Below are 23,414 nucleotides of genomic sequence, written 5' to 3'. Positions count from 1 at the left end.
CTCAAAATCTGTATTTATTGAATACAATCCAATTTAACATTACTGGCTAGAAGCAGCATTTTAAAAAGTAAAACTTTCATTCATTTATTAGACATGTACTAGTCATCTATTTCATAGTAGACACCATGTTCTATGCTAGCATTATAAAGATAAATGAAACCCAGTCCCGGACTTAGGTAATTCAGGTTATAACCAATCCACTAGAAAAGCACACACAAAAATGGATATAACAGGTGATATATACTACAATACAGTGATTAACATAGATTTTATCTGATCACTCCACAATGTTCCTATCATGAAGAAAAAATTTTAACTCTTAAAATAGGTTTGATAGCTCTGACCCACCATACATTTAATATTCACCTCTATTACATCACATATTATTGTATGTTGTAATCATTGGTTTAAATTTTTTTTTAATTTATCTTCAAATAGAGTGTGAGGGGGAGAGAGAGAGAGAAACATTGACATGAGAGAGACACATCAATTGGTTGCCTCCTGCACGACCCCGACCAGTGGTTGCATTTAAATTTTTGTCCTCTACAATAAACTCTGTTTCTTCAAGGAGAGGATTTATTCATCAATTAATGAATAAGGGCATATATTATTAGTAGCTTTTATGGATGGAGAGACAAACAAGGACAGTCAAGATGTAGAATAAAAGGATGGGCTATGTTACCTAAAGTTGAGATGGATTTTCAAGGATTAGGGACAACTTGACTAAGAATGGAACTAAGCAAGAGAAGAAAAGTAATCACAATAATATTTTTAAATGTTTTTATTGATTTTTTTTAGTAAGGGAGAGAGAGAGAGAAATATCCATGTGAGAAACATCAGTCCACTGCCTCCTGCACGCCCCCTACTGGGGATCGGGTCCACAACCCCAGTATGTGCCCTGACCAGGAATCAAATCGGGACCTCTCAGTCCATGGGATGTCATTTGAGCCACACCCACAGGGCTGCAATAATATTTTATGTCAGAAGAATTAACAAGAAATGGAAATAACTGAGGGAGAAAAGAATTTTTAAAGAGAAATTATGCAATCTAGGCAGAGTGCATTTCCTTGAGAAACTGTCCAGTACAAGGCTGAAAATGCTGATCCTGTAGTCATGAAAGAAGTCTGGCTTAGAGATGTGAATGAGTGTCCTGATTGTGGAAGTGATATTGAAGTTGTGCAAGATTAGGAAATTTCCAAGGAAGAAGGTCTAAGGTGAATTAAGTTCTGAATATTGGGGAGTTCAGAGAAATCCCAAAGAAGAGGACAAAGTAAAGGATGCTGAGGAATCCAGCGAAGTTTGCAAGGAGCCCCTTGCAGTAAAGGGTCTTTACTGATGTATTTCAAGAGAGAAGGGGTAGGAGACAGGAGGCAGGACCACAGTGCTAAGCATGCTCTGAGACGTAATTCCTGGATTCAAATTTCAGCTCCACCATGGGATCCTGGGCATGTCATGTAACCTACCTGCACCTCTTCCTTTGTAATGCATGCTTCATAGATTTGTCTGAGGATTAGATAATATTAGGAGCGTAGAACACATAGTAAGCATTCAATTTATGGATGTTATTGACCTTCGGCCTTTATGAAAGCCATTTCAGTGAAGAAGTAGGAGAAAGATCTTTGACTCCAGAGGAAAATGAGATAATACTATGCTTTTGGAATTTGAAGAAAATTGCTTTTGGATAAAACAAAATTTCTGAGTAGCCCTGAGAAATCACCTGAGGTTAGAGAACTTGAACCTATATGCATTCAGTCATTATCATTGGTTTTTATATATAATATTATTATTGTATTAGGCATTATAATTAGTTGACTTTCTTGTCATTTTCCCAAACGAGAATGGAGAAAACATATTTAATCACTGTTTAATCAGGACACATACGGAAGACTGTTGGGGTGGCGAGAACTAGAACATGGTGCTGGTTAGGTGGTCATTTTAGTGATCCTTTTCCTCAGTCTCTCTGGGTCTGGATCATTTGGTAAAAATCTTGGTGGAGTAAAATATACAGGAAGACTTAAAAATAGATGATAGAAAGTATCTGTATATACACACACACACATACATATACATGTGAAAATTATGAATTAGTAGATTTTATAGTTCTGAAAGTATAGAAGAGTGTGATTCAAAAGGGAGATTGTAGAATTTCAGATCTTTGAGGCAAAGCAGTTTTGAGAAGATGGGAAAATGCAAGCTACTATAAAATCATTCATGTAAGTGATTCATTAGCATCCTACACAATCCTGTGAGAAAGGAAAGTCAGAATAGCAAGTTTAAGTGAACATACCAGCTGGGCACCTCTATTGATGTCATTTTAACCACAGAGGTTTTGTGTCCACTTGAAACTCTAAGTGGCTTTAAAGTGGTACCTAGGTGGTTGTTATGACTCAAATAAGAGTGGTTGCATTTAACTTCACTGTCACTGGTGCCGGGATTTACAATGACAGAAACTATTATTAGAAATATTGATGTCTCTCTCCTTGCCAGAGAAATAGTCACTTTAAAAAGACTCATTAGAAATTTTACCATTTTGATTAATTTTATTATTTCAATGCAGAATATATTGTATGCTAGGTATTCCTTTAAAATTCACCTTCTATATATGTGACATATTACCTCCATACTTGCTTTTCTCTTAATCTGAATAAAATGTGAGACTTTTATTCAACATTTAGGTGTTGGTCATTGCCCAAAATAGTACAAATGCAAAGAAAAAGCACAGGCTAATGGTCCATTTAGACCTGTTTTTATCGATTGATCAAACAATGGGATAAATCCTGCCCTATAAGACTGCCCATAGTGTTACAGCAGTGACTAGGAGAGCTAACTAATCCATCCTGACAGCAGAGAGTAAAGAGACTTCCTAGAAGATGTATTATAAAGGTAAGGATTGGTTTGTCAGGCAGAGGGGTGGCTTGAGCAACAACAGAGGTTGGGAATAACATAATGGTGATGGGAACTGAATGCAGTTCTACATCAAAGTTCAGAAAGCAAGGCAGGGCGTGTGGAATGTGGACGCAGAAGAGGTGGGCTGGAGCCACATAATGGAAAGCCCTGATGTCTTTCTAAGGAGCCTGACATTTGCTTTAAACTAGTCATTATTAGAATGTGTATATTTATATGTGTGCAGTTGATATGTATGCATTACTCTGAGAAGATAATATATGTATTATACAACATATATGAATATGAAAAAATTAAAGCATATAGTAAAGAAGGAATAATAATTTTTGAATTGTGCATGTATTGATGGAGATTCTTACTTGAAAACTACAGAATCTACTTTGGATAATTTAAGGAATTATAGGATGTTAGAAGGCTGTCTGAATTTTTTATATGATTGGAGAACCAGTCTCTTTGCAGGCTCTTAACTAATAGCCACAGGGCATCACTATTTCCTCCACTGGGCACCTCTGACACTTGGCCAGATACCTGCCGCTGCTGATAGAGGAGAATTGAATGACTCTGCAACTGTGTTTTCCAGGATTGCTTTCCTCATTTGTGACTCTGTGGGTCCATAGGCTATACAAGCTCTGTGTTACGTGCTGTATCTGTCTATCAGGCAGAATGGAAATGTGAGGTTTATAGTAGTCTGTTTTCCCACCTCTCACAATGTGGGAAATCATTGAAATAAGATATAGGGAGAGTATTCAAAAGATTTGAGCAGACACAAATGACAGATGTTTGCAACGGTGATACAAAATAACCCCTTGCTCACATGAAAAATACAATTATTATGGGTAATAATCTGAGTTATAAATGCCTTTGGTAATTGTGATACTTTATGCTCTCAGAACATAGTATCTCAGTCCAAAATGCACATCTAAGGAGGGATCACATTAACAATATTGGCTATAAATTCAAATTTTCTCCTTGATAATCACTTCCCTAGTTGGTTTCATATGTGATCTCAAGGCATCACTATGATTTTAAATTTTTGTGACTCCTCAAGTGCAGATACCAGATTAAGAAAAGTCTCAGTTCACCATTCTTTGGTTTGCTTGTGCTCTTATTAGGGATGTTCTCTTCAACGTGTGGATTATTTGCAGGAGGTCTTTTAAGCCATTTACCCATTTTGTGATATTTAGCTCTTGTCTCGCTCTGATACCTGTATCCGGTGTGCATGCGTTCATTGAATAGAGCACAGGTACACTGCACTACATCACAGCAGGCTGAGAACCAACCAGTGAACAAGAGAACTGTGGTCCACCCCTTTGCACTCTGGGTCCCCATTCTCCTCCAGGTGACCCTGCTCAATCCTTACCTCTGCATCATATGACACATTGACTAAGTGAGAATGCCATGTTAGCTAGTACATGACTACTAATAAGCCTACTTTATTCATCCTTTTTTGGATCAAAACCAAATATGTTTAGAATTTCAGATATTTTTAATACGTCAGTGGATTTCCTGTGTGCCCCATGGGACCGGTACATTCCATTTGAGAATCTACTGCTTTGGTAAAGAAAACTCTCTGAAGAGTGTTGAGGAAGGGAGTGACATGGCCAGATGTGAATTTTTCATCATTGACCCAACTTTAGCCAGTGAAGTTGAATTAAGAAAGATCCAAGGCAGGAAGCCAGGTTATACTGGCCAGACACTGTGAGGTACGACAAGAGGGAAGATAAGACAGAAAGAATCTCAATGTTCACAATTTGGTGAGTGATTGGAAGTAGTTACTAAGGTAGGACAAAGAATGAAGGATGACTTTATGGTTTCTGACTAAAGCACAGCTTTTTTGCTGTTTTTTCCTTTATATTTAGAACAAAGGTTGAATTCTTAGATGCTATGTGATCCCCGGTTACTGGTTTTTTTTTGGGGGGGGGGGTTGTGAGGGAGAGTCATCAGTAATGTTAGTCATTCCTCATACCATGTAATATTTGTATCAGTGTTTCCATCCAGTCTATAAATATTCCCCTGAAACCTGGATCTGCTCTAGACACGGATTCTTTGCAAATATCAGATAAGGCTATTCCCAAGTCTACATTCAGTTCTTATTAACATTACTTTCCAAAAATGGAACGTGAATAATTTTTCATATAAGATTAAAAGAAAGGATTGTCTTCTCCAAGCATGATAAAGGTTACATGGGAATGAAATGACTTGCACTGTGCATCCCGTGTGGAGTTCACTGCTGCCGCATGTCTTGCCTTTAGCTGGGATGACAGCAGCTCGGTGAGCAGTGGACTCAGTGACACACTCGATAACATCAGCACCGATGACCTGAACACCGCATCCTCAGTCAGCTCCTACTCCAACATCACTCTGCCCTCCAGGAAGAACACTCAGGTGAGACTCACCTGTTTTCTTTCTCCAGTGCTTCTGCCAGATGTGACCCCACATTACTGTATATTGGAACTCAATGTAGTATCATCTCTTAATCTAAAGTAATTGCATAAATTGAGGCAGCTTGTGTATATATATATCTTTTCCATTGATTAAAATCTAACCCCAAAAGACTTATGTAGCCATATTTCTCTTTATAATATTGGTGTATGTTTAAAATCTTTTAATAATTTAATAGTCTAGTTTTGAATAGTTCTTGATTAATTTTATATTTATCTCTGAAATAAATTACTGGATCTCTTGAGGATGGTCAATCAAGAATAGATATTAGATTATTACGTTTTATCTTGTCTTATTTTTCCTTGTTGCATTTGGCATAGAAAAAATTTTGTCCTCTCTAGAGTATTTAATTGGGGTTTTCTACACATGTACTTATTCTGACATTCTCTAATATGCACCAGTGAGAATTATGTGGCAAAAATTAATAGGGAAAAAAATAGAGGATCCATTTTTTGGAATTCTTTTGATATATAAACCAGTGCTTTTTTTAAACCAGTTAACGAAAATAAATTCCAGTGCCTTATTCATACTTCATAGATTTTTTTGCACAAAGTTTTTTCTGTCATCTTTTCTTCATAGCTGAAGACAGATTCGGAGAAACGTGCTACCACAGATGAGGCATGGGACGCTACCGAGGAGCTGAAGAAAACAGAAGAGGACTTTGACAGCCATGGGGATGGTGGTGGCAAGTGGAAGGGTGTTTCCTCGGGACTTCCTGAAGACGCGGAGAAGGCGGGGCAGAAGTCCTCCCTGTGTGCATCGCAGACAGGTTCCTGGAGAAGAGGCACGTCCGCCCAGGCAGGAGCACCTTCTAGGCAGAAGGCTGGGACCAGCACCCTCAAGACCCCTGGTAGGCTAGCCGGTTGGCTGCTGTTATGCAAAAGTATTTCAATTTATTGTTTCCATTTGACCTTTGTTTTTGTTTTTCTGTAGCTTTTTTTTTTTTTTAATTAAATCATATTATTCTTCATATCGTAAAATACTCTTTTAGGGTAAATTTCACATACTTTACCATATGAATCCACATGTCTCTAGCAATCTGGGCATTCTCTAGAAAACTGTCATAATTTGAAGCTATTGAGTATCTTTATTTTGCCAGTCATTTCTCGTCATGTGGAAATAAAATAAAGCTGTTTAATTAAAAAAAAAACACCTTACTTTTATTCTGACTGCCTTATGCCACTTTGGAATATGTATGTTAAGTGTGCCACAAAGGGTCACTACCAACTCTGAGAGACAGGGCCATCACATTGATCTAAGCAGTGGTTCTCAACCTTCCTAATGCCACGGCCCTTTAATACAGTTCCTCATGTTGTGGTGACCCCCCAACCATAAAATTATTATCATTGCTACTTCATAACTATAATTTTGCTACTGTTATGAATCGCCATTGGAAATATGTGTTTTCCGATGATCTTAGGCGACCCCTGTGAAAGGGTCTTTTGACCCCAAAGGGGTCATGCGACCCACAGGTTAAGAACTGCTGATTATTTTTCGAATGGGTTAGAATGCTGGAGATTTGAAACATCATTAATGAATTAAAGTTTGTGAAATAATTCTTTGAAATTGTACCATCTTTTTTCTTTTTCCTTAAGACTCTTTCCCTACTTTTTAAACGGTGCCTGATTTTAAATAGTGCTGCCTGAAGTAGTGATGAAACAGGGTACTTCAGATGTCACCATCTCTCAGATATTCAGATAAATTCCTTTTCTAGTACTTAGCTGGATAGGATCAAGTGCTGTCTGTATAAAGGGAGAGTTGCAAGATACAAAGCAATAATAAATAACAAAATTGTGTGTTTTCAATCATTTCCCTGATCTCTCACGACATTTCTCTAATAGCCCTATTTTTGCAGCTTTTTACTCAGGGTATTAGAGTGCATGCCTATTTAGATCTATAACAAATAAATATTTAGGAACTGAAGTAACATAAAGATGTATTCACCTTGGACACATTCTTGAAAGAAATATTACTAGGAAATCAAAACGTGCAGGCAAATACATGTGTGTATTTCTCATTGCTCAGGGAAGACCGATGATACCAAAGCTTCTGAGAAAGGGAAAACTCCCCTGAAAGGGTCCTCTCTGCAGAGGTCTCCTTCGGATGCAGGGAAAAGCAGCGGCGATGAGGGGAAAAAGCCCCCCTCGGGCCTCGGGAGATCAACTGCCACCGGATCTTTTGGCTTTAAGAAACCAAGCGGAGTTGGGTCATCTACCATGATCACGAGCAGTGGAGCCACTATCACCAGTGGATCGGCCACGCTGGGTAAAATTCCCAAATCCGCTGCCATTGGTGGGAAGTCAAACGCAGGGAGGAAAACCAGCCTGGACGGCTCCCAGAACCAGGACGACGCGGGGTTGCACGCGGGCCCCAAGACCGCGCTGCAGTACCGCAGCCTGCCCCGCCCCTCGAAATCCAGCGCCAGCGGCATTCCGGGCCGCGGCGGCCACCGGTCCAGCACCAGCAGCATCGACTCCAACGTCAGCAGCAAGTCCGCCGGCGCCGCCACCTCGAAACTGAGAGAACCCACGAAGATCGGCTCGGGGCGCTCGAGTCCCGTCACTGTCAACCAGACAGACAAGGAGAAGGAGAAAGTAGCAGTCTCGGATTCCGAGAGTGTTTCTTTGTCAGGTTCCCCCAAATCCAGCCCCACCTCTGCCTGTGGAACACAAGGGCTCAGGCAGCCAGGGTCCAAGTACCCTGACATTGCCTCACCTACATTCCGAAGGTAAGACTGCGGGACATGATGCTGGGAAAACCCAAAATGCCTATCTTCAGATATATGTGTATAATACACACACACACACACACACACACACACACACACACAGAGTTTATATCAACACACACACACATATTCTAAGACACATACATCTTAGATTATTTTATTCCATTTTTTTAGTACAATGAGTCTTAAGAAGCTGATTGTATAAATCACTCATTTTGTATGGGGCTCATTTTGAGAAATGCTCCAACTTTCCAGCTTTACTATTATTGTAATATTAGCAACACAAACAGCATGCATGAGAGGCTTAAATGCAGATATCAATACCTAGAGCTTGTGAAAAGATAACGTGATAGCTTGTAAATTTCCATAGATTTCATCTCTTCTTTCCACGATTAAAAAGAAAGCAAAACAAAATAGATCTTTATGACTATTGTTATTCATTTCCAGTGTTTGTTATCTTGCTGGTTCTTAATGAGTTGATCATGAAGGGAGATGCAGTTGTGTTCCTTGTAACAGATTACAGTGGACACATTTATGTACTACTTGACCTATTAATGAAAATCAAGGTGCGGTATGACTGACAGAATTGGAAAGCATTCAGATGATAAGTATAGGGTAACAACTAAGGAATGCGCTAGGTTTTCTAACTCTTCATCAGCTTTCTTGACATGAGAACCATAAGAAGAATGGCTTGGTTTCAGCACTGGAGCTGTCTTTGTTATTGAACGTGTGGAGTTCTGCTACGAGATTCCACTGGTTTTAAATACGTATATGTTCTAACTGACAGGAAAATACATGCAGTTAAAGTCTTGGGGAAAACAGTTAAACTTCTGTGGATCCATTTTCTCATCTGTGAAATGATAGAGTATGATTTATAGTCTATTACATGTTAAGTATTTTTAATGTTTGTTTTTATTATACTGACTAAACCAAGCACCTCATTATCTGGGGGAAAAAGGATCTTAAGACATTTATTTGTATTTCAAGCAATCTCAGATACAAAGTTGTTTGAAAAACCTAGAGGGTATCTTCCTCAGTAGAAATATTAATCCCAAAGAACTGGCTTTTTGAAATGTTGATTCACCTTGGAAAGCATAAACTATGGCTTGTAGTGAGAGGAAATGTTTTTGTCACTTAAGTAAAAGCCAATAGTGCCCTCCAGTGGCCCATTACCTATGAAACAATTTCTCATATTCGTGAAATATTTCACTATAGGAAATATGGATTTCATTGCAACTTAATTAGCAACCATTATGCCATTACTTCATATCACTTTATTTCATATTTACATAAATTCGATAATATCATCTTCATTTACAAAACTAAAATGTTTTCTGAACTAAGCTCCAGCGTCTAACTTAGTACCAACTATGTTTCAAATCACAAGGATGTATTTGAATCGCCCTGGCAACTGACATAAAACCCTTTGGCCTTTCTTGGGGAAACAATGACAAGCTGACCTGTTGCCAGTAGTGTGGAATATTGTTTCTAACCAACTGTTCCCTGTCAGTCACTCGGGCCACCAGACATGCAGCATAACCTCCCAAACCTTGCCTTATGCGTTCCTTTTAGATTTGAATCAAATGTTAAAAATGGAAAAAAAAAATCATTTCTTATATACCGAATGCGTAGAAGTTGTTTCATTATAATGGTTCTGTAAATAGGTAACAGCAGATACAAACTGCTTACTTTTTGTGAAAGCTTCTCAAAGTCACTTGAATTGTGAAAGCCAGGAATTTTCATGTCTGGTTTACTTCTGTTTTGCCCACTTCCCCCACCCCATGGGATTTACCCTAATGGTGATCTGAGAGGTTTTTAGCAGTAGATTAAAAAGTTCAGGCTCAGGAAGTTCATTAGCATGGAGACAGGAAGTGCTTGGAAGCCGGGGTACCTCTAAGCACGCTTGGCTCTGTGTACTGAACCCTAAAGATTACATGTGGCTATTAGTTTCTTGGAACAACTGAAGTTGTTATTTGTTTTTCTTTTAGGTTGTTTGGTGCCAAGGCAGGTGGCAAATCTGCCTCTGCACCTAATACTGAGGGTGTGAAATCCTCCTCAGTAATGCCCAGTCCTAGTACCACATTAGCGCGCCAAGGCAGTCTGGAGTCACCGTCGTCCGGCACGGGCAGCATGGGCAGTGCTGGCGGGCTCAGTGGCAGCAGCAGCCCTCTCTTCAATAAACCCTCAGACTTAACTACAGATGTTATAAGCTTAAGTCACTCGTTGGCGTCCAGCCCAGCGTCGGTTCACTCTTTCACGTCAGGTGGTCTCGTGTGGGCTGCCAATCTGAGCAGTTCCTCTGCAGGCAGCAAGGACACTCCGAGCTACCAGTCCATGACTAGCCTCCACACGAGCTCTGAGTCCATTGACCTCCCCCTCAGCCATCATGGCTCCCTGTCTGGACTGACCACAGGCACTCACGAGGTGCAGAGCCTGCTCATGAGAACGGGTAGTGTGAGATCTACTCTCTCAGAAAGGTGAGCTTTTCTGGAGGCATCGATGACGCCCTCACCCCCGCCTCCCTGCATGGTGCTTACCCCTTCCCCATTAAACCCCCTTTATTTCAATGCCACTTTGCAAAGGGACATAAAATTGATACGACTGAGCCTTGCATCAACTCTTATTACCAAGTTTGCACACACACACACACACACACAAAAAATCTTTAAGGATAGGGTAGTTGGGTAATTTTCTCAATATGAATGCACACACGTATACCCAATAGGCAATTGTAATGACATTCAAAGCATGTATTTAGGTATTAAATGATTTCTTCCCAAGCCATTTTAATGATTTGGCTTAAGCTCCAGGACAACATAGGTCCCTAAGATAATTTAAGCATTTTTTAAAGACCAAATTTAAATCGATTCTACAATTATGCTTTGAGCAATGTGTTAAATTTGCTCTAGTAGCACATCTATGGAGAAATAGCAAATGGACCACGGGGGAATCCTAGTTGAGTTGGGAAAAATTCAGTTGTCAGATATGGATTTTTAGAGGAAATTATAACAACACCAGTGACATTTTTAATAGGCCTTTTGAAAATATATCTCATTACAAGATGTTTCCCGTTGGTTTAATGAGTTATGGGTTTTTAAAAATTAAAATGAAAAACATAATGAGGCATTTCTTACCCAATACACTTACCAGAAAGTGTCACTGTAGACGAACATGGCTCTAGAGTCTTTCCCCACAAAATTCCTGTCTCAGATATTTTGGTACTTTCCCCCAGGAAAAAAGTCTTTAAATTGCTGCTTTTTCCCTAATGAACTTAATGCTATTTGTTTCTTGGCACAACTAAAGCTTTCAGTAAAAGCTCTTGGGCACATACCTTAGTGGTATTATCTGTGAAAGCAGGACTAGTCAGTGCAGATGCCTGACACCTTCCCTACACGTGTCTTCAGTCCAGGACTGAGGCTGACCTATCACCTCTTTCCCAGACCTCCAGCATTACTCCCAGAATCATTTTTTTAAAACATCAACTAAAGCTCTTGTCCAAACTCCCACTACAGTATGCCAGCTCTCCCTTAATGTCAGGTTTCCCACTGCTCTTCCCTGTTTCTCTTGCCTTTGTGAAGTGCAAAACCAAGAGCAAAACATTGCTTCCATCCCACTCCCCTAACAACGGTACCTGGACAGACATGCAAATGAGACTTCCCCTGGATAGAAGAATTTTAAAGGTGATTGTATCACTGATGCTTGGTGCTTCTTATGGCGGACAGCTAATTATAAAATGCATGTTTTCTCATCAACAAAAAACTGCACAAGACAGGCAGCAGGGTGACATTTCCCCTGTGGGTTTGTCATTATGGACAGTACATATAAATACCAAGTACATACACAAAAACACTGGTATAAGTACTGTTGTATTTATTTTGATCTAAGAAGTTAGGCTTCCTATAGCATCTTAGATTTGAGTTTCAGCATTTTACAGGTAAATGGATATCCTCATTTGTCATTTTCAAAACTCCTAACAACTAAATTAAATTCTATTGAAAAATATATTAACAACCTGTATTTTTAACTAATGCGTCCTAGATTATGTACTGATATGTGAGGAATCCAAATAATAATTTTGTAACCAAACCAAGCACATTGAAAATAAGTTACTTTATTAACCAAAATCACCTTCCAATATATTGATTAATTTTTAATCATAAATATGACTGCAATAAATTGACCATTTAGCCATCAACCTATTATTTATTTGCCATTCAGACATTCAAAACTCAAAAGAATAATCAAGTAACTATTTGTAACAAGGGAACCCTCAAATGAAAACAAGAGATAAGTTAATAATTGTATAGATATAACATAAGTGCAATGTTAATATTTTACTTTGATTTATATTTTAACAGAAGTCAATATATATTTTTCACCATACAATACACTGGCAAATATGCAGTTAGTTATTCCCTTTAAGCAAATCTTTAACTGTTGTTTAGTTTTTGAAATAGACAAGTTTTACAAATGAGAGTCTTCTAATATTAAAAACTGTCAGATAAACAATTTTTTTAAAAATAAACTTTACACTAATTTTGAATAAGTGAATGTTTTACCCTGGATTCTTAGAAAAATATATTGATGACTATTCAACTGTGAAAACTAAAATGCCTTCATAGGTATGAGTATTAATTAATTCCTCCCAGTAAATTACTGGTTTGTAATAATTTTTGATAGAAGAAGTTGTACTTTTTCTTTCTTTGGAACAAAATTGAAAGCAGTTTATTCCAATCATTTAAAGTACATTAAAAAACGTTTATGATGTACTGAAGAGAAAATTAGCTCCTATCTGAGATCCAGGCTAAGTTATAATTAAGCAGTTGGCAAAATGTTGAGAATGCTAAGGAGACAAAGTGTGCTCCAGTGTAAATCTGTAAGACAAAGTGATCAGAGAGAGATAACCAGTCGATCTCTGTAAACTCATGACTCAACCTGTTCATCTACACTATCCACTTTATTGATATCATATTCTAATCCTACTAAATCAGTTTTTCATAAAGGTTTTAATGTTTGTTTAAAGTCCTCTTTATTATCTTTAGGAGAAGATAAAATATAGTAAAATGATAAACAAACAAACCAGCAATGAAATAAGTTTTTGAACGATTTCCCCTTTAGCTACTCTAGCCATTGGTGGCCCTCAGGCCATAACCAGTCCACATTTGTTTTGTTTGATGTGGCCCTAACCAAACTTGAAAAATAATTTAAAATAGTAGCCAACTTGAAAAAGTTCTGGCTTGTCTTTAAATGTCAGGTCTAAGAACACTGCCTTCACTATCCTCACAGCATCTATTGGCCTAGGCGAACAATGACTCTCCTTTTAGACTACCGGCTCAAGTCTACTACACTCATATCCACGGCCTGCCTGGCCCTCGCAGGCACATGAGTGTGTGATGTTTCAGGGTCTGTGGAAAGTATCCATATTATAAAATCATTACTAGTTAGATTCAAGAAGATATTTCTACTAAAAGTTTTAACTTAATTTGGTAAATTTAAATATATTTTTTTCTGATTTTTCTTTCATTACGTTTTCTGCATCATATAAACAATATAATTTTTATACAACTGATAACATTGGCAAAACAATGCCTATATTCAATTCCCTCTACCATGTTACACTTTAATAAATTTACACACATGAAAGAGATCATCTTTAAAGTGGCCTATGACCATATTACTGCTTTAACACAATGAAGTTCATATTTAGGAATTTTTCCTGTTTGTTCAGTGTGATTCTTTTGTTTGTTTGTTTGTTTATCCATACTAAAATAAGAGAAACTTCTGTAGTCAAGATATACATTAGAACTGGCCTCTAAATAATATAGTAATTACCTGATGTGGACATTCCCAAAAAATAAAATCAAAGTTTTATAATGCCTTCGGATGCTTCCTATTGCAGGGCTAAGTAATGGAGTACACACAGAAGAAAACATTTTAGCTTTGATTTTGAGTGATTAAATATCAAGTCAATGTGACTTAAATTTCATTCATGTTGTATCATCCCCATTACGCATATATCCTGTGTATTTAATTTTGATCATTTGAGGTTCTAATGGAAGAAAGCTATAAGTCTGAAAATTCAAATTAACTTTATTACTTGGTTATCCACATGCCAGAGATTATAACAGAAATCTCAGGACTTATCCCACTTAGTGGTTGAAACCCTCTCCTCTACTTTGAGATACGCCATTTCTCATTTTATCCAGACATTCTTCCATCCCTTTCCATAACCGAGAATTATTATGAGAATTCTTTAAAATAGTGATAAAACATATAGCCTTTTAAATACCTAATTTGTAATTTCCAAAAAATGGCATAGTTTCATTGCATTACAATATGTAAATAAATGATGATAAACACATTATGTTTCAAGCAGATATTTATTATACGTTATTTTTTTCTTTTATATGAAAATGGGAACAAATCTGCCTTTATTTTTATTAAAAATAATTTGGAGACCAAATAAATATTAAACAGTGTCTCTTCTCTGCCCATTGGAACTTGGCAATTTAACTTAAGTTCAAATCTATCTCGTTTTCACTTCTGTGATTTTCTTGCATAGCAGAAGTCTAGACAGTTGCATGGGGAGGGAAAGACTACAAACTATTAGGTAAATAGACTATAGAGAGGAAGTATTCTAACATATGATTTAATCTGTATTCTACTAATCATGTCACTAAATTATAATTGATTGAAACTAAGTTAGAAAGGAACTCACGTGTTGCAACAGACATCTGGTCACCTTTGGTTGTCCTTTTCCAAAGAGTTAAGCATTAAATATATGTTTTAAAAAGTTTATTTTGTATAGTTCAAACAGAGAACCATTTTTGTTGGATGTGTAATTTGGAAGTTTTGTTTACATTATGTCCTTAGGGGTTTTCTTTGTTTTAACAGCATTCAGCTTGACAGAAATACACTCCCCAAAAAGGGACTAAGGTATATATTTCTCTCAGCACAATTGCTCCCTTTCTTTCTCTGTTGTCACTTCAACTTTGTGTGCTGTCTTTCCTCCTCTTTCCTTGTTTGTTTGCAATGAAGCAGCTGCTATTGAGGATGGTATCACTTTAATCCGTTCTCAGGTCTGAGGAGGCAATGAGATAGGTCTCAGGTAGATAGATGCTCACAGAGGCAAGACCCAAATTAAGTCCAATGTCAATACCATTTACGGGGGCAGCAACTTTGGTAGAATGCAGAACTCACTTCTGAAAATTAAAAGAAAATGAACTTTCCTAACTTTTGTATCTTGGAGGCATATACTTGCCAAACCTCAAATCACATAACAGTCTGCAGACATGGGCAGTTAATGTTGAAAGCATGCTCTAATTTGAAGCAAGGAAAATATATTTTGGTCATCAGAAGACAACTACTGTATTTAGGTATGCATTTTTAATGAATCCTTTTGGTGAAAACGAGAGTTTTCATTTCATTTTTTAAAGAGTGCTTATATCTATCAGATTAATTTAAATATGAATTAGTCTAGTATTACATAATCTCAAAATTACTTTTCCATTCATCATAAAAAACAATGAAAATTTAATTCATGGCTATCTGTTATTGCACACTTTCATCTGGGGAGAAGATATAGAATAAACTACTAATGGAGCTATAATACTGTATGAACATAAGACATTGACTGCTCTTTGGTGCTAAGAAGTTACTCTGGTGAAAGTGAGTTCTGGCCATATAGGTCTTTCCATGTCATCTCTTTTCTCTCCGGTTCCTCTGCAATAGCAAACAGCTTGCAATTATTCCATTTCAAAATTTTGTTCCAGAGTATATTTTCTAATAAAGTGAAAACATTCTCCCTCCTTTAAAAAAAAAAAGAAAAATCCAGATATGATGTCAAGTGGCATTTTAACCAAATAAATATTTTCCTTTATTTTAAAAAAGGGGCTGTTAATTTATGTTCCATTTCCTATGCTTCTTTGTGACCATCCCTCCAATCCCCGTGGCTCCCGGCCTATCCCTGACCACCATTTTTAGTCTGTGTTTTCACCCTTTTCGCATCCTCTGAAGCACTGTGCTTTTGAGTCCTTCCTCAATTAACTTGGCTGGCTGCTCATTGTTTATAATTTTCAACTACATATCTCACAAAAGCATAATTTTCTTTTCAAAATTCTCTCTTTTTTTTTCCCTGTGAGATTAAAACAGATGGTGTCAAATCATCTGGAAGATCTAAGCAATTATCATTAGATTCAATCTGTTTGAGCCTGTTTTTCAGTCTGAATAGTAAGCTCCTCTCACTTGCTTTCCTGTCTTGCCCCTTTAGATGTGCTTAAGTGTCTCAGCTGTGCTGTTTTGCAGATATACCCCATCATCTCGGCAGGCCAACCAAGAGGAGGGCAAAGAGTGGCTGCGCTCCCATTCCACCGGAGGGCTGCAGGACACCGGCAGCCAGTCGCCTCTGGTCTCCCCTTCCGCCATGTCATCTTCTGCAACAGGAAAATACCACTTCTCAAACTTGGGTAAAATAGTCTAACACCTCAATTTCATCTCATTCCTCTTGCCCCTCACTCTCACAGGAGCCCTGCTATCTCTCCACAAGAATGGTTCATTTAAAGAGGAGATGAAGGCACCCTAACCGTGTCTTTTATTTGGGTGATTGCTTACTTTTCATGAAATAATTTCCACATAGTATGCAGTTTATTGCTCATGACAACAACTTAATATAGGTTGTTATTTTATAGTCTGGGATCCAAAGGGGCCCAGAGGTTACATGACCTGGAAAGAAATCCTTCCACTGGTGAGAAGCAATAATTAATTCTAGAATAATTAATTCCAAAGCCTGGGGGACTTTCTCAGAGTCCTCTTAAACATAAGTAAACACCTCCTTGTATTTTCTTTAAAATGTTTTTTTTTTTTTTTTGCCATCCTTATAGCAAAATTATTCATCTCTTTGCAGAAAAATAGAAAATAGAAATAATTATTAAGAATAAAAATTGTGTGATTTTTTTACTCCTTTCACTATTTTAAAGTTAAAGTTCTCCTTAAAATGCACATGAAAGTTTCTATTAAAATAATACCCTCTGGACGTTTTTGGATACATACAATGAAAAATAAATGATCAGGTTAGCCATTGGGTTTCTTTGTGCCTAGCATCATTTGTATAAAATATAAAATCATTGGTATAAATGTCATAGAAAACACAGGGAAGAGTGACAAGAATGGAAGAAATCTAAATATGCCAGTTATCATTTAATAGATCCAGTTTTTTTCATCCAAAATAAATTTTTGGATAACATTTTATTTACTATAGGTAACAGTCCTGGCAAGGCATCTCAAACCTAGTAAGACTCATTGTCATCTTCACATGAGTGATAACAATACTCAGATTGATTGTTCACCTTGCTGCAAGGGTTACCATGTAGAAGATTCATATCAACCTGTAACTGCCAAGTTCTATATGTTTGATGGACCCTGCTGCGTACAGAGTGATGTTTAAACACCCTTGTATAGAAGTTACTATGTTTGTGCTTCCAAGGGTCCCTCCACTTTGAATGACCTTCTACCCGCCTCTCTCTCTGCTCACCCTTCAAACTATTCAGAATTCACTCCTTCCTTCTATACTCATGGAAGCATGAACTCTGAGGTGGAAGAGACCTACATCAAGACTCAAAGTGCCTGAGAGTCTTAGAAGCTTTGAAAGGCTTTTCTTGGGAAATTTAGATTTCTTGTCTTTTCTTTTTGATTTTGCTCTTTCCATTAAAGTGATACATTCTTCTCTAAAAAGAAACCTACAGACTCTAGGAAGACAGTCTTCTCTTCACAGTGGCTAGAAGAAAATGCCATGTTACTATATTTCTAGCATGAACGGTAGAGGTAACTTGCTGGTTTTGCTGAATGTTATTTTAGAAATTGACATGGGTCTCCCTGAAAGTGCTGGAGGAAAAGAAGACCTCTGCTCTGCCTGTTGTGGAACATTTCAGAGGCAGACTCTCAGCTTCCCTTAAGTGGGGACACCCTATAGATGCATGTTTCCCTAAGAATTGGAATTACGTTTTCATTTTCTACCAACCTTCTATTTTCATCATCTAAACCCCCAAATAACAGGCTGTGTGTGCTTTGTTTTACAGTGAGCCCAACCAATCTGTCTCAATTCAACCTTCCTGGGCCCAGCATGATGCGCTCCAATAGCATCCCAGCCCAAGACTCTTCCTTTGACCTCTACGATGACTCCCAACTCTGTGGCAGTGCTACATCCTTGGAGGAAAGGCCACGGGCCATCAGTCACTCGGGCTCCTTTCGAGACAGCATGGAAGAAGGTAGGTGTGGAGGGGAATAAAGATGAAGTTACTGTCACATCACTCAGATCACAAGAATTCCTGAAGAATAAGTAAGTGTAACGCTTATTTAAAGAGCCCTAAAGCTTAAAGAAGTTTTATCTGTATTATTTTTTTCTTTCTTTATGCATTTGGAAACAAGCCAGAACATGTTTAGCATAACACTGGGCTATAGAATAGTTCAGAATGACGTCTCATACAGAAATTTACATAATTTTAGAGACCATTGGCCCTAATGTATCAAATGTCAGAGTGAATATTTTATTTCACATCTCAGTAAAAGGGCCATAAAGATACATGAACCAGAAACATTTCTTATGAAAGCTACCTGCTTTCATTCTCAGAAACTTCCTCTTGTATTAGTTTGTATCATATCATTTTTGAATTCGTAGTGCCTCTACTTTTTATAAGTTACATTTTCTTATTTAATGCAATGAAATTTTCACCTGTCCTAATAAATGTCTTTGTAGTTGTAAAGTTCTATATGAAAACTTCATAATAAATCTATTTGAAAACCTCAGGAGGCTTAATTGATTTTTAAATGAATATAAATTTTCTAAACTATATAACCTCAAATGTCAAATTTGATAATAATATTGAGAGATTTTTCTTTCTGATTTAATGAATGATTTTTAGGTGCCCATGAAGGAAAATTGTAGCACTCACATTATAAATCATATCAGTTAAAGACAAAATGTAAAAGTTCAAATTGATTAGAATAAAATCAAACATTAAATCACCCATACTATCCTAGTCCTTAATAATTATGTATAAAAGAAAGGATTACAGATCTTGAAACATACTAGGGCTTAAGCCTCTGGCCATTCATGTACTTGAGCAAATTTCTTAACTTTATTACCCATAATTTCTGCATCTATATTCCACAGGTTTGTCATAAGGATAAAATTAAAGAATAGTTTAGTTCCTCCTCTGTCCCCCCTCTACCTTCTTATTTGGAGAACCTCTGACTGAAAGCTCAGGCAGCTGTGAAAATTAGCTCGTGGTTTTCAGGTCACCACTGTACGTGAAACATGCTGGCACTGAATCAGTTAAGCACAATTGCCACTGCTCTGGGGACAGTTACAAAACCACTGAAGTTCACTGTGACAGAGTGAATTCTACCCTGAGAGTCTGCTGATTACTGCAGTGCCGACAGAAAAAATATGTAACTACTCTGAAATGTTGTCATTGCTTTTCTGAAATGGTTCTATCGCTCTTTTCATAGACAAGTCTCATAATACTGTGGAAATAGTTTGCTAAGCATGCTGAAGGATCTCTAGAGTGCCTCATTTACAAATAGAATGCTGTTTATATGCTGGGAAATTCTGGCCTTCTGTTTATAAGGATTAAATCATCTGAATTTCTGAATTCCAGTCTGAGTGGGCAAGATGGATTTTGATGGGCAGGCATTGAATACTGAACTGTCATAATCCTTAAATGGTGGTCTAGAATCAAGGAATTACTGCACTGGAGAGATAGAAGGGAATTTAATGATGCTGCCCAATGCTTACTGTGAAAGATGAGGAAACTAAGCCACAAACTATCAGGTTATAAATCTATGAATATTAAGTGACCATAAGTAATATATTAAAGAGCAGAAATTCTGTGTAAGTTGCAGACAAAAAGGCTGAAAATGGCATCTCCAGATTCATTGTCCACCTTCTTTCTGGTATACCACAGTAGTTCATACTGATGTCATTAGTTATTAGAGGTCAATAGAATGTGCTTTAAAAAAAAAAAAAAAAAAAAAAAAAGACTAACATTTTGCATATCTCACAGAATGGTAAGAATGGTAGTTTTTGCAGTTTTCCTGTCTTCTCCAGACCAGGTCGAATACCATGCTCTTGATAGTGTTTATGTTAGTCTGGTGTGATTATCTTTTTAGTTGTGTGTCTTTCTGCTTCTTTCTGAGCTCCCGTGATAGTGTCATTCATTGTTGTAGTCCCAGGATCTAGCAAGGGCCTGTCACATTGTGTGTACTCAACTAATGTTTATTTCATGGATGAATAAGCAGATATAACTTTATATTATCCCACAGTGAAAAGCAAAGGACTTTTCTACAAATATAGTTCAGCACAATTTTATCCATATTTTGGCTTAATACATTGGACATGCAGAAATATAAAGCACTCTGTTAACCGTTTGAGATGGTATTTTGATATACCAGTTAAGAGACAGTATGAAATTTCCATTCTTAATTTCAGTGAGACACCACCTTGAAATAAGAAGTGTCTTTCTATCACTAAAATGGCAAAAGAAATAGTAATTGCCCATTTAAAAAAGCATAATCAACTCATCACAGATAATATTGAACTAACAAGCTAGATAACATACTTCCCTGAAAGTAAATGGAGAAAAAGATAGAAAATGGATATTTGTATAAAAATAAAATCAAATAAATAAAATACATAAAGCATTTTAAAGTTTAAAAGTGTATGGCAACTTGTGGTTAAGGTTTCCATGACTTTCTGATTATTAATTATGTGGGAGTTTACTAAAGTGTTCAATATGTGCAAAGCATCCTCTCTATAGAAAAATAAATAAGGTACTTTGAAGAGTAGGTATGCTATCTTTCCATGTCTCAACACTTTAATGTACAAAAAACAAACAAACAAACAAACGATGGCAGACTTATTCTCAGCTTCGTTTGTCTAGCAGTTATTATTGTATTTCCTTGTTCTTCACTCTTTAGTAAAGACTTGGAATTCCTGAGCAGATTCTTCAATCTACCTCTTATTCTTTTTTGTTTTCTCCAGTTCATGGCTCTTCGTTATCACTGGTCTCCAGCACTTCTTCTCTTTATTCTACGGTAAGTATTGGCTGTTAAGAAAAAGCTTCCGCTTTTGCCAAGCACAGAAATGTTTAAATAGACTGACATTTACACAGAAGCTGCACAGTGAAATCTGGGCCCTAAGTGGAACACTCGGAGCTTCTGCATCCTGATAAACTGCACGCACTGTGGCAGCTCTTCTGTGGTCCGCCGACATGTGCTCCCATGTGACCTTTGTGTACTTATTACAATCAGTTTATGGAAGAAAAACTGAATTTCACAAAATCTGTGGGGTATAACCCTGAAATCATGTACGAGGCTCTACCATAATTTTATAATTTTGAATAGTTTTCCTTGTTCGGTTCCCTGAGCCACGAGTGATAATTGTTCTGTTGTATTTTTCAATTTTGTTTTTAAGTTAATTTTAAAGAAGATAATGCCAAATTGTAAAGGCTTCAGAGGCTTAGAGATTTTTTGGTAATCTTCTGACATAGAGAATGATTTTTAAATCTTTATTTCTTAAGAGAGGAATGCCAATGTGTCAACTGATTTTCCCAGTATGTGAAATTATATTTTATTTTTGCCAAGGTCAGTTTTCTATCAACTTAATATAATTTCATCATTTTTCTTAAAAAAAATAGACTTTAGGAATTTATTTGTTTACAGGAGGGTTTTTTCATGCCTAGGTAAGAATGAGGTATATTTAGCTAATGGGATCGCACTGAGACCTGAATAGTATGAACAACCCTTAATTCTTCATTGAAAGGTTCATAAAAAGTTCACAGCCTTGGTTGTTAACTGAGCAGTTAAGCATTAAGGGAAATACTAATTTAAAAAAATTTGTTTTGCTTTATTGATTTTACAGAGAGAGGAAATAAGAGGGAGAGAGAGATTAGAAACATCGATGAGAGAGAACATCGATTGGCCACCTCCTATATGACCCCCACTGGAGATCAGGCCCACAACCTGGACATGTGTCCTGACTGGAAATCAAACCAGCAACGTCTTGGTGCATGGGTCAGTGATGCCCAACTACTGAGCCACACTGGCCAGACGGAAATACTGTTTTTTTTTCTCTCATTTTTATTAGGTTCAAATGTTATGTCCCTCTTTTTATAAGTTTACGTTAATATTTATGCTTTACATAGTTACCCAAAATGAACTATCATTGTCAGAGACAGTATTTTTCTTATCATTTCTCCTTTTGATGATTAAAATTGGCAATAGATTCTATAACTGAAGAAATCGCTATTCGTGTTTAGATAAATCTACTGTGTTAAGCAAATAGATAAAGAAGTGAGAAATGTGAAAATGCATTGGAAAAATGCATAACAGAAATATGTTGAGTTGCTGTTCCTTGTACTGGGCCAATGCCTCTGCTTATCTGGGAGAGAGGTGTTCTAACTGAAACCATTGCAAATGAAGTCTCTATAGAACATGAAAAGATGCAACATCATAATCATATTTTAAATATATACAAAAGCAACATTTGGATAAAACTACCTTTATGAAGCCTAAGAGGGACTCAAAAATGACAAGCGCATGGATTGAAGATAAGCAGATGGCTAATTAGTATATATCAGTAGACTGTTCTGTGATAATAAAACTGTCCTATAGCTGCACTGTCTCATACAGTAACCACACACCTTGTTATTAGGTATTTGAAGTGTCTCAGGTGACAGAGGAACTGCATTTATAATTTTTTTTCTTTATTGATTTTAGAGAGAGAAGAAGGGAGAGGGAGAGAGATAGAAACATCGATGAGAGAGAACCTCTATTGGCTGCCTCCTGCATGCTCCCCACTGGGGATTTGGCCCACAACCTGGGCATGTGCCCTGACTGGGAAATCAAACTGGTGACCTCTTGGTGCATGGGTTGATGCTCAACCACTGAGCCTCACCAGCCAGGTTGAATTTTTAATTTTAATTAATTTAATAAGCATATATGCCAAGTAGCTACTATATTGGATATTTTAAACAAAGGGGGAATATTTAAAAATGCTAGAAATCTGATATATAGATAGAGATAAATATTGCATATATGTCAAAATAATAAGAACTATTTGGAAACAGGTGATAAATATTGTATAGAGTACAATATGAAATGGGAAGAGAGATGACACTAAAGAGACTATATACACATATTTATAGGCCAGCATTTAGAGATGAATTAGGTCCTGGTGTTGTGTGAAAAGTATGGGTTAGGTGATCAAGACACATAAGAAGGTGCTATTATTAGGAAATTAGTAACTTTAAATTGTTGTATTAGAAATGATATAATTATGTACTTG

At 37.0% G+C, this 23,414-nt stretch overlaps 1 protein-coding gene across 3 annotated transcripts in view; it reads left to right on the top strand.

Annotated features, from left to right (window-relative positions):
* NAV3 (neuron navigator 3) overlaps nt 1–23,414 on the top strand; it is a 332,922-nt gene that overhangs the window by 240,920 nt on the left and 68,588 nt on the right. For all 3 annotated transcript variants that reach the window (XM_036251933.1, XM_036251934.1, XM_036251932.1), the window contains exons 13-20: nt 5,157–5,289; nt 5,926–6,196; nt 7,372–8,074; nt 10,063–10,551; nt 14,969–15,010; nt 16,379–16,539; nt 18,148–18,336; nt 21,111–21,163. In XM_036251933.1, the coding sequence (XP_036107826.1) occupies nt 5,157–5,289; nt 5,926–6,196; nt 7,372–8,074; nt 10,063–10,551; nt 14,969–15,010; nt 16,379–16,539; nt 18,148–18,336; nt 21,111–21,163 (2,041 nt within the window). The remainder of the gene's footprint in view (nt 1–5,156; nt 5,290–5,925; nt 6,197–7,371; nt 8,075–10,062; nt 10,552–14,968; nt 15,011–16,378; nt 16,540–18,147; nt 18,337–21,110; nt 21,164–23,414) is intronic.

The sequence above is a fragment of the Molossus molossus genome, unplaced genomic scaffold (assembly GCF_014108415.1).
Source record: "Molossus molossus isolate mMolMol1 unplaced genomic scaffold, mMolMol1.p scaffold_m16_p_10, whole genome shotgun sequence".
Classification (NCBI taxonomy): domain Eukaryota; kingdom Metazoa; phylum Chordata; class Mammalia; order Chiroptera; family Molossidae; genus Molossus; species Molossus molossus.
Note: the sequence above shows the minus strand (reverse complement) of the source record. Positions and strands in the feature narration are given on the sequence as shown.